At 38.2% G+C, this 13003-nt stretch overlaps 1 protein-coding gene across 1 annotated transcript in view; it reads right to left on the reverse strand.

Annotated features, from left to right (window-relative positions):
* OVCH1 (ovochymase 1) overlaps positions 1-13003 on the reverse strand; it is a 90810-nt gene that overhangs the window by 23409 nt on the left and 54398 nt on the right. The window contains exons 21-28 of the mRNA XM_063446207.1: positions 12154-12294; positions 10830-10971; positions 9737-9876; positions 9078-9212; positions 8641-8676; positions 8184-8408; positions 6173-6346; positions 2463-2706 (exon numbers count right to left, since the gene is read on the reverse strand). Coding sequence (XP_063302277.1) covers positions 2463-2706; positions 6173-6346; positions 8184-8408; positions 8641-8676; positions 9078-9212; positions 9737-9876; positions 10830-10971; positions 12154-12294 — 1237 coding nt within the window. The remainder of the gene's footprint in view (positions 1-2462; positions 2707-6172; positions 6347-8183; positions 8409-8640; positions 8677-9077; positions 9213-9736; positions 9877-10829; positions 10972-12153; positions 12295-13003) is intronic.

Raw genomic sequence — 13003 nt, forward strand, 5'->3', positions numbered from 1 at the left:
TCTTGTTGGTTCATCGTGATGGGGGACACCTGTCCCGATTTCAATTCAAGTTTTTTGCAAGTCGGTGGAGGCTTTGGGCATCGCGAGCAGTGAGTTTGGGTGCCACCATTTTTTTAATCCGGGCGGCGACTGAGGGGGCCAGATTGGGATTCTTGGAAGTGGCTATTTGGAGGATCGGTAGGTGGGAATGGGGAAGATTCCGGTCCTACATTCGCCCCTCTGGGCTGATTTTCTTCCCTGCTCTGTTTTTTCCGAAGGTCCGGTTGCGCACTCCTACGTATACTGAGCCAGGCAGCGAGCCTGTATTCATTCCCGGGGGCTTCTTCTCGGACAGTCACCTATGGCAGTGGAAGTTCGATGGTTTACGTCCAGTGGATGCGCTGGGTACATCTGCTCCCGGAGCTGGTTCATTTATCCCGTTTACTGGGAGTGTCGGATGTCTTGGTGAATTATCTTGGGGGTAATGACTTGGGAGCAGTCCCAGTTGGGGGTTTGAGGATATGATGCCCAGGGACCTGGCGCAACTTATGATTTTGCTCCCGGACGTTTACTTGATATGGTCAGAGGTTGTTTCACCGAACTACTGTAGGTGCACGAGGGACCAGTGGGCAATGGAGTGCAGTTAAATAAAAGGGTATCAAAGTTTGTGCGTGGTATTGGGGATTGTACAGTGCGGCACCGCATTTTCGAACAAAATGCGGCCATGAATTTTCACAGTGATGAGGTACACCTCACGGATGTGGGGTTGAATCTTTTCAATCTGGTGCTGCAAGACACTTTGCAGGAGGCCATGGTGGTGTTGGTGGGACGGCCCCGGTGCGTTTAGGGGTAAAACAGCGGGGGCTTGTGGTGGATGAAGGTCCTTGCCAATCAGGGTTGGACCAGCGGTTCAGTGGAAATGGTTCAGGGCTGATCCATCCCCTAGCCTCGGGATAAAGTTATGATGAAGGACGTGCCCACTGAGCCAAAGCCAGTGGTTAGCATGGATGGTATTTGAAGGCCGATTGTGGTGTATGGACGAGGGGGGAGGCAAGCGCCCAGGTTATATTAAATAGTTGGCAAGGATCTGGTAATGGAAGTTGCAGTTATTGAATGCCATGTTAATGTGCTATGTTAATAATGGCATTGTTTTAAATAAAGCTGTGGCCTGCTTGTCGCCATTTATGTCTTGCGTCAAGTTATTCTGGGTAAATTGTTATAAGTAAAAGGGGTTTCTTCCTACACTATCCCAACTACCTTCACACCTGAGGGGTTCCAAAGATAATATAATTAAAAGAACAAATGGATAGTGTTAAATGAGACATGTACCCACCATCAAAATTACAAATATTAAACCTGACACTGGTTAATTAAAACATAAAAACAATAGTAACCTAACAAAAAAAAAAAAGTGTTTTTTTTCCCTGTGTATTGTGAGATATCTGAAATTTCTAGTTATTACAGTTATGTAGGTTTAATATGGACAGGTTTCCTTTTTCTTGTATGCACTAATTATTAGTAGTGGTGAGCACTGGTTTTCATGTGGGTTGCAACATTTACATATCAGTATGAAACAAAATGTCAAGTTTAGCATATTTTATTTCTTGTCTGCCCTATTTTGGATCTACTTGGCAGTTGTGTGAAACAGTTCCTAACAAAGACCAAGAACTTACATCTAGCATATTTGTGAATGCAGGTGATTGAAATATGTCTGCAGCGTAGCACTATTGTGTTTTAACCCTAGCAAGCACAAATGTATATTGTGATATCTATCTGTACTTATATCAAGTGGTGTGATTACCACGGCCACAGGGATCGCAGCTGCAACCAGGCAGGTCATTCCAGGGGACACAAAGGGGCTGGGGGAGGAAATGAGACACATGGAGGGGCTGAGGGGAGGGAATGAAACACATGGAGGGGCTGAGGGGAGGGAATGAAACACATGGAGGGGCTGAGGGGAAGGAATGAGACACATGGAGGGGTTGGGGGTGAGGGCTAGGGCAATTTTTGTACCAGGGCACGGTGGTTTCTAGTTATGCCTCGCTTATATATAAATATATAGTAGAGTGTGTCCATTCCAATAAGCTGTAGAAACTCATTAATTTAGTGTAAAGAACTACTTGCCTAAACAAGATAGCTGTAATTCAATATAACGGGTAGCTCCCAGGACTTTAATGATCAGTTACAGCTGGTTCATCTCAAGAGGGCTGTTTTGACTATAGAATTAAACATCAAGTATAATAAAGTTCATTCTGTTTATCAGAATGACGCTACGGTTGAGTATTGTTTCAGTGAATTTGAAGTTATTGAACCAAAACGGAGTGAGGCTAAATTTAGAAAGTCAAGTGCAGATTTGGCATTTAGTCACCGTATGATACATCCAGATAATGGCAAAAACCAGGCTGAAAATTTTAATGAAATTGAAATGATTGGAAATATATGGAAATATTCTCTGATTAGGTTTAATCTGCTTACAGTTTTACCTGAACTCGCAATGAGCTGCAGTCAGGATCCACTTCTCACCGAGCACTGTCCCTCCACAGTAATGTTGCCTAGATCTAGTCTGAAGGCTAGCAATCCAAGGCCAAGACTTTGAGGGTGCAGTTTGTCCTCCAACCACTCGGAATTTCACTTTTTCATTCATGGTAACTTTGTGTTGGAGGTTCACATTGTTGGAGTTTGCCACCACGTTGGATGTTTTAATTAAGAAGGGATCTACAAGGTATGCTAAAGTAAAAATAAAGTTATGCAATTATAAATTCCCCCAGATATTATTTATGTTTCTTTCTGAAGTATGCGTTTAAGATATTGTGGTATTAAATTTTAACAAAAATCTAACAAAAAAACTCTTGTAATGCAATTTAAGATGCTAGTTAAGGAGTGCATTAATCTAGTCATATCTTATTAAGCTGTTTAATTGCAAAATGATCACACAAGCATGTCTAGTTTGGGATAGCACTGAAAAAGTTAGGTTTAGGTTTTGCACATAAAGAACATAATTCTGTATGCTAGGAAGCCGGAATCAAAGGAAATCACAAAAATGGGAGAGTGATTGCATTGTATATGTTATTGATGTGTGTGGGGTCGTCACTGGCCTGCATATCTGGTTTTGCCCTGTAAATGTATTTTATTGGTAGAGGATTCACTGTGCGTTTGTTGGGATCATGAAAATTGACCTCCCCTTTCAGTCTCTACCTATGCTTTTACACCACACTTTTATCCCACTGTAAATTTACCAAACATCTCTTACAAAGCATTTATTAACACATGTAAATTCCTTAATTCCGGCCATGTAGAGGCAATTATCTGCTACCCCTCTCCAGCATTGAATGGCAGGGGTAGAGGAACTATATGTGATGGAAGGCTTTCCTTGCTACACTAGAATGAACTTCTGATAAATGTGCCCAGAAATGCACACCATGGCTTAATATATTTTCACGGGCATGCAAATTGTCACAATACCCGTTTTCTGTAGTTGACAACTTGGCACCACATCATCTTCTCCTCCTCTGCTAGCATTTCCAATGATAGACGCTGCATCACAGACTATTCATGATGCCGCGTCCTATCCCTTGAGTCAATCATCCACAAGGTGCCATACCTTGAGGGATTTTAAATATATGAGAGATTTTGCATACCTCTCTTGAAATTGCTTTTGTGTTTAATAAAGGTTATATTCCGAAGCTGCTGCTGTAGAGCGGTGTCTATTGAAGGAGCACTGGCAGTAATCACTTTTGAAAACCTGTAGCCTCAGCATCCATGGGGGGGGCGCAAAAGGGCAATTGCCCCCCTCTCCCCCCAAGAGCCGATGCTCTCCCCTGCAAGGCCAGTGCTATCCAAGCGCCGGCCCCGTTATGTGCCTTCACGGAACGGAGGGGAGATCAGAGACCTCCCCCACCAGTCCGCAGGCACTTTGCTGGGAGCCAGCAGGGGAGGGAGAGAGGATCCGGGAGCTCAGCCTGCAGCCCCTCCGGATCCCCCTCTCGCAAGCTCGGAGCATTGCCGCGCTTACCATGGCAATGCTCAAGATCTCGCAAGAGTGATCTCTAGACCAGAAGCTGCAGGCTAGAGTTCACGCTCACCACTAGGACCTCCAAGGATTCTCCACCAGACCACCAGGGCTTGAGAAAGATCCCCCTCCCTGAGCAAAGGTAAGAAGGGAGTGGGGGATCTAAAGATTATTTTAATAATATATATATATATATATATTTTTTTTTTTTTTTTAATTGCCCCCCTACACCTACACAAAATAACTTTCACATTCAAACACTATCCCTCCCCACACACACTGTACCCCTACCACAATGTGCACTCCTCACACACATACTGTACCCCGTCACATACACACAATGCACCCCTCACACATACTGTATCTCTCACACACATTGCACCCCTCCATGCATCCCCCACACCCTGCATTCATCACACACACACACCACTGCCCCTAGTATACCCTACTAGAGCCCCTATCCCTCCAGACTCCAGGTAAGTTGTCAAACTGTTCTAAAACGGTTTGACTACTTATTCTGGGAGGGCACCACGGCACTCCTGACATCAAAACCACTAAATAGTGGTTATTGTATCTTGATTGTTCCTTTAAATAATCTATCAGTGCCCCTCCCGAGATTAGGTTCCGGATCTGTCATTGAGCCTGAGCAACCTTTACCTGCTTTCAGTTTGTGAGTGAATTTAATTTTTAATTATATAAGAATCATTGTATCAGCAGTACTACACTATGTTTTGTCTTTTTTTCCCCCTTTTTTGCATCCATTAAATAGGAGTTGCCCTGCATTTTTTCCTGCATTGTAAGTGTTATTGAGCACGTTACACAGAATATGCACTTATTGTTGGAAGGAACTTTTATGTAACCTATTCAGAATATTAGGTTTACATTGTTTTAATGCACTTTATTGAAGTATTTAGTATTTATGAAATAACTGTGAAAAACATATTTTGGAACTATTTGGTATTGCACTTTTACATATTTAGTCTTATTAAGTTCACTTTTGTACCATTGCACTTTAGATGGTGGAATTACATTAGTTGTTACAAACACTTGAAGTGTAGATCTAAAGACACAGCCCACCTTATATTTATTTTTAAATTTGGGGAAGGGCAGACAAAGCTGGAGGGGTAACTCCAACCACAACCACTTTTTCATAACATTAATTTTGTGTTCATTCAAATACACGCATCTTCTGTTGGATAGTGGAATATACGCATAACCTAGCCCAGCTTAAAATAAGAGAATTTAAATGGTTAATCTTCACTTAGTGGTACCTATTTCAAATCTCTTATGTTTGTGAATCAAAGGAAGGTTTATAACAATCATACCAGTAGAGAGTAACCCCGTCTGACATCTTGAGTTACTGATTCCGAATATTGAATAAATGCTTTGAAACCTTTTATACTACAGGCCTTGGAAGCTGCCAGGACCATGTCTTTGTTGGTTTTTAAGAATCACTCTCAGACATTTTCGGACATCCTATTGTTAATCTTCTATGCATCAAAACACAGTGAATATTCTACATGTTTAACGATTTTGTTTTGAACAGTTGAATTACGTAACTGTTTATACTGTGACCATTACAGTGAATCTTCGGCCATTCTTAGTTTAATTCTGGTAAAACAGATTACAGGATATTTATGTTAAACTCTACTGGACATTTGTGCTAAAATTATCTTAACTTCCGAGCCTTTGAGGCTCATATGTTTCTTCCAACTTTGCCAATCAGTTAAGTTCTGCATTGATTAACAAGAGGGGAACCAGTATACAAAAGGAAGTGACATCCACTCTGTTTAACAATGTCAAGAGTAACAAAAGGGATTGATTTAGGGATTTATTCCCAAATCAACAGGTGACGTTTATGTTTGAGAAAAACTCAATGTGAGCTGAAATGTCTCCTTTTTGGTGCAGCAATAAATCCCCAGAAGCATCGCCTCTGTACCTGTTTTCTTTCCTTCTACTCCTTTTGTCAGTCTTCTTCTTCAGGCCTTAATTAGACTTCAAAGCCCACCCTTAAATTTTTTTTACATATTTGATCGTTTAGGAATGATAAAATTCACCAGGTGTTAGGATTCTCATTGATCTCAGTTATTTGATCTCAGTTATCTCATAAGGCCACGTTCCCTAGTCAGACCCACTAAAAGTCTTCAAGAGAAATAATCCATTACAATGTCTTACCAAACATACCATTATTGCAAGTGTTTTCCAGTATCCTAGATGTCAGAATTGAAGGTTCGGATATTTCCCAATAATTAATTCTGAATCCTCTGTAGCCTAATGACTTATCAGTGTAGAAGTGTAGCAATAAATAGCTTCCAGTAGATTCCACGTTGAGGTCAGTCTTAAGACCACATAGACTAACTGGGAAAGAAGGAATGTGTTAAGCGATAAGGTATCTCCAAACATAAGGCAAATACAATGACAGTGAATCAAACCAGACTGATGATTAACTCTGCCTAATCTCCTGTAACAGTGATTCCGAACCTTTTTCCACTTGAGTTCCCCATGGGAGTCTATTTCTATAAATTGTACCCCTCATATTGGCAAAATGTTTGTTATTAATATAGTTGCTGTTTTTTCAAATGTATGTTTTTCACTGCTCCATCTTGGACATGGGTGTATAGGTTAAGTCCAAAATGAGGGACCAAATTGGAGCTTCTCATCCAGTGTGCGCAGACAGACACCACCACCAGGCGACACTTTCCCTTTATGTATTTTCTTTGCACTCTTAATGCATTATGTCTATAATATGGGGTAATTTTTCATTAACTACACAATCCCTAATAATACACAATATGGGGGAGGGGGGGTGGAAAGCAGTTACAGTAACAAATCTATAGTATATAAATAAGATGGTACACTACTCCAGTAACACTTTGGAGGATTGGGCGCACCCCACAAACATGGATCCACATGTGGCAGACAAGATCCAAGGTGGTTCCCCAATGAAAATAAGTTATGGTATCCTATGCTATTCCATAGACCTATATACGTGGACAACTGGACCTTTTTTATGGCCAAACCTATCAAGAGTTCTGCTCTCACCAACAAAACCTTATATTCGCAGCATGTAGGGCCTTGGCAGCTGCCTGGCTCCAAGACAACAATTCCCCCCAGCTATAGTCATAGCATATATTAAGGATAAGTTAATGGATGAATTAAATGCCATGGTCCACCCACTATTTCTTCATTTCATACAGTGTGGGATATCTGGTCTGGTTATATCAGAGCTCATGATTTGGGTTTACATCAGAAATCTCAAGCTTGCGCAATGGATCCTTTGTATTTTCATTGTTTTACTTTATTTTGACTTTCTTGAGCTGTTTTTAGCTGATTTTCTCACAGTAAAATTTATAAAATCTTACTCATGACTGGAAACATTCTGTTACAAATGTACACTAATAAGTACACTAAATCTTAGTCACTGAAACTTCTTTGTATGCCTTCACTGAGCATTTAGTCATGAAGAAAAAAATTAAATATGAACATCATTTTTACAACCATTAGACTTAAAATTCATGTAAATGCAGCTAAACAGAATGCAAAATGAAAATAGAAGAGTCTATGAAAGTAGTATGAATCAATCCCATCCTGTGACTACTTCCTCTGGACTGCAAGAGCCACATTAAGGTAGTTCATGGCACGACCCAAAAACTGTAAAATCTGATCTGCTTCTGATGCATTGAGGAAGCTTTATGTAATCTATAGCTCATTACAACAAATCATCTAGATAAGATTAATTTGAATCCAGTATTCTGGGTCTGAAAAATACTAGTCAAAGATTGTTGCAGTAAAGGTGTAACAAGGCAAGTCACCAGAAAAGCCCAGATTCAGACAGATAGATAGGAACCGGTCACCAACATCTTGAACATATCCATTTATGTCATTTACGAATTGTACTGTTTAAAGCCTCACTGCTGTGTAATTGACATCAGCATATAACCATGGATATTCGAGTATTCAAAATAAGCCACGTAGAAATTAAGGTTCAGGCAGTTTGCAGTGGCCAGTTAAGAGTCCAAAAGAAGAGGGGAGCTTTTTACTTTACTTTTATTAGTGATATGAAAAGTTATCATACATATCCTAGTCTAGATGGTTACGATCAAATAAAGAACATATGAATTATAAGAATCTTCTGATTACATTTACTGTAGAGTATATGGAGGTAACTATTCTATATTCTGCTGTATGAACATACCGATCAATTGTGAGACATTATTGGAGCCATCAAAAACCTTTAGGTAGTCCCAGGTGCAGTTTGCAGACTCCTCTAAGTACAAGTCAATGATCAAAAGCCGTAATCGCAACCCTGAAGTGGAATAAATAAGCCACTGGCAGTCTACTCCATTTGGATATATGTCTGGATAATGAGGAGACATTATCTCCGCTGATCCAGCTGGGAGGAGGTCCAGAATTTGACAAGCTAAACACAAAACAACAGATAAATGCAATATCATGCAAAATGAATGCTTTAAAACATGTTCAGCCATCATACAGTAATTTAAAAAGTGTGTAGTGCATGCAGTTTCCTGGCATTTGTGGGATGCACTGACTACATTCACTCATTGTGTATATTGTAGACATCAATGACACTTTTCTAATTGAGATTTACTTTCATTCATGTTAGTGGTTGGTTTACTATAGGTTATGGATACCTGTAACTGCAGCTTTCCTTTGTGCATCCAAGGAACCTAAAAAATAATAAAAAATTAAAAAAGGTTTCAAGTCCTGCAAGGTATTTAACTTTCTAGATTTTCAGTGTTCTTGTTAAAGTGTTGATAACTCCTCTTCAGCAAGCTGTTATCACTGAAACTTTATAACTTACAGTAATTTATAGGACACATTTTCAGCAATCCAGTAATGGCAAAGTGATGTTGAAAAGTACTGTAATGATGAAATTGGGATTTTTTTTTTTTTTTTGCATCAGTCAATAAATATTTAATATGAGATTGCCAATTCTCTAAATGCTTAAAATAGGATGTGATTTTGTCACTGAAATTTAAAATATGTTACCACCAGATTTTTATGTGTTTTTCAAGAATTTATCAAGATATATACTTTTAATTATACCCCGTTTTTAAGTTGGTGATACCTGGCTGTAGCTCCCAGAAGGAATATTTTAGGGTGAATCCACTCATAGTCACTATGGAATTAGTAGTGAAGACTAAAGTTAGCTCTGGTCCATCCGACTTTAAAGAAAAAAGCTGCATCTGTCCACAGTAGGAACCTGCCAAGACAATTCTCAAATCAATAAAAGACTAATAAGTGTACAAAACCTGCTACCTTGTGGGTAGGTGGGTTCCTAATCCAGCTCGTGGTAACTCACAAAAATGCTAGCACTGTACTTGGGATAGATGAGTTTCAGCCATTAATTTAAGCAGCCCTAGCCACACCTTCCCTGCCTGTGACTCATACAGCCTATCTGAAAATAAATCAATAAAATAATCAAAAACGATCTACAGTGAAATTGATATCTCCTGCTCTAATGGAACTTTAAATTACACCCAGGGGTTGGGATGGAGAGGGGGTGGCAGGGGGGAGAATTCTACATGCTCTAGCAGGCTAAAGTAAGCACAATGTGTGATAAAGGAATATAATTTTTTTTTTACATGGTTGCCAAGAACTGAAGAGGAAAAGAGGTACTCCGTGTACATGCGAGATACCATACAGATAGGGTAACCTAGTACAAAGCAAAATGGTCTCCGTATGTAACTCTGTTTTAATTGCTGTTTAAAAACCTTGAATACTCACCCAATAAAGTTTTATTCTTTCCAGTTCCTTCATATATTAGAAGTTGATCCAGACAACCAGAATCATTCTTCTCAGTCTTTAATTTCAGTAAATCCAGCCTAATAATGTTTCGTAGTGGAGCGACTATTCTCCAGTGGCAGCTAACAGGACAGAAAATATAAACACATTTTTTTAAAGAATAATTTAGAAATATTGCTGCAGAGAATGAGAAATATTCTTCAAAAACTAAAAGTCATAATCATCTGGAAGTATTAATATTTAATGACTTCTCTGAATTTCTAACATACAAAAATAAGCTCTGCGCACCAACTCCCACTACTCCTGTGCGGCAGCAATAACTATAGTACACATAAGCCTCAATATATACACGATAAAACTAGAAAGAAAAAAAAAGTTACCTGCGCACTATCCCAAATCCCTATGCACATCTAAATAACTGGAGTTTTTTTTAGTATTACTTCAATGGCAATTAAAGTGTAAGCTCACCTGCCAAGTCAAGGCAAAACCTCTTAGGTGAGTCCTACACTAACAATTCACCTTGCGGTCTTCACTACAAATCTCTAATCAGACAGAGTGGCATTTTTCTTAACCCCCTACACACTTATTAATCCTTAATAGGGAACACACCTATAATTACATCAGTGACAATAATTTGACCAATGCCGCCATAGTGAAGATAAATTATAGAAATTAAATGTTGTTGCTATCCACAGTACCACAATTTATATACTGTTTCTTCTGAAGTATACACTATTTTGCCTGATTTGTTTGCTAGTTCTTCTACTAATTATCAGTTGATAAGGAAATAAAACATGTTTTGGGGTGGGAGTGCCACATTATTATTATTATATTTTTTTGTTAATTTAATAAACAGGACTATGGTTCTCTTTGTGCCAGAAGAAAATGGAGGGCCAACAGGACACGTGTGCCCTCTAAAAAACAGTCTTCAATCTTGTTAGTTACCATAGTGTTGAATGTAACAATGACTAAATAATCTTAAAACATCAGATCACAAAACTGAATTTAAAGCTAGAGAAAATATTTTTATGATTTAAATAAAATACAGGATTACTTTTTATTTACGGATGCTTACCCAAGATCATTGGGGTAGTCATATGGATACCCAGGAGAAGATATTGCTCCATTATTTGATGTGAGGATCTCATCACTACAAATTTTCATGGGATTAGAGTTGGCACGGTTTAATTTTCCACGATATTGCTTTAACACCGAAACTGCAAAGGATGGGAAACCTTTCAACAGTCTTGCAATACATATGAATGGCTTCTAATTTGTTGGCAAGCTAAACATTTTACCATAATAAATAGATTTCTTTAAAAGGCCATAAATTGACTGTTAAACTTTTATAATCTTGATTTTAAATGCTTTTATTTCAGTGTCTCAATAATATTACAAGAGCATGTCTTTTGCAAGTAACATATACTCCACATATTTAAAAATTGTGCAAGAATCATTAACCATTCACTTGCATCAATGGGTCATACAAGTACCCACTTCTGTCAAAATCTCTCTTATGCTGCATTTACTCGAATCTAATGTGCACCTTTTTTGGAAAATAAAGTTTCCAAAATTTTAATGCACATTAGATTCGATGGCGTATTACATTCGGGGCAAAATCAAAATTTTCCGGCAAACTACATTCCGGCGATTCACCATGCGAATTCTAGTGATATCAAACAGACAAATTCAAACTGGTGAATTGGAACAGGGAAATTATGTTCCTGAAAGAGGGCTTAAGAGAGCATAGACGTAACATGTAACACTAACATTGAAATACCATCAATGTTACAATATATATATATAGCAACAAACAAACATTTTCATTTGAATTTGAACACAATTTTGTGTAGTAGTATCTACTTGTATAAATTAGCATTACATGTGCAAATTGCATGCGCTAGCAAAAACATTTTTCAGCTTCCAGGTTTCATAAATTGAGGTGCGCATTAGCTTCAATGGCACATTAGATTCTAGCAAATACTGTATTTATTAAAGATGTTGTGCATGGCTGTGCATGTGCTCTATTCTTTAAAAAAAATAAAAATTAAAAATTAAAAAATGTAATTCACAGAAACTAATCTAGAGCTGCAAGCCCTGTAGATTTGAAACATATTTAACCATATGTATTCAAATGCATTATCTAAATAATGCATAACAAATATGGCTTGAATCTATTCTGGTGTATTCCTTTAAATTTCTGTTTTTGGATAAGCAGAGACTTAACCTTTAATAGAAGATTGCCTCACCATGCACCCTCACCATGCTGTGGCCATGCCAGATAGGTCACTTTTCTCTTTGGTCAATATATATCTCTATTACTTTTTTTAATTTTACCAGAAACTACTAGTACATAAAATAACTTCCACATTGGTAAAGAATATATACCATCAGTTTACCTTGGCCTCCGTATTTTCTGAATATCATGGCAAAACCGCCTTTGCCATATGATCCTTTGGCGCTTGTGTGAAAAGACACTCTGACCACAGACCCATGGCTTACATATACTTCTGGAGAAATCAAAGAGCCACATCTTTTTGCTGAAAGAACAATAGCATCATGATTTAAACCTATTTCTTCTATAGAAAAACCTTTCATTCTTTAAAATCTCCTTTTTTTCAAAACTGTAAAAGTAAAAATTACAACAATTATAACGGCTTGCATACTACCATCACCATGGAGCAAAGATTTTTTTATTACCATTTGTAACTTACTCTTCCTGATAGAAACACAGGGTGCAATGCTAAAGTGATCTATTATTTGAAGTATTAAGGTAGGTACTATTGGTTAGAGAGCCAGTGTGCCTATGATCATGGTTCTCTAGTTTGAGTTTATTAATGATCATTGTATAGGCATTTTCAGTTTGACTACAAAGGTTGTGGTCAAGGAGGCTCTCAATCAAAGATGAGTATTTGCTATTCTACCTGCAAATACAAGCTTTAGAAATGGTTTGTTCTTGTGCATTCATGGCATGCAATCTGGAAACATCATGAGGTGTATTTGCAATGCCAGACCTAAAAGACAATAATAAAAACACAAAAAAACAATTACATTATTACAATGGGACCTGTCCTGGAGTGTTGGTTGCCATTTGCCTGACTGGAGAGTGATTAATGTAGTTGAGAAGACAAGAATCTTGGGGCTGTCACTCAAATTATTTTATGAATTTCTTTATTACATACAAAAATACAAAACAAAATAGCATTTTGCTAGCCACCATCATTCTATACAGGAAAAATCAAATCTAAA

Source organism: Pelobates fuscus, chromosome 3 (genome assembly GCF_036172605.1).
Source record: "Pelobates fuscus isolate aPelFus1 chromosome 3, aPelFus1.pri, whole genome shotgun sequence".
NCBI lineage: Eukaryota > Metazoa > Chordata > Amphibia > Anura > Pelobatidae > Pelobates > Pelobates fuscus.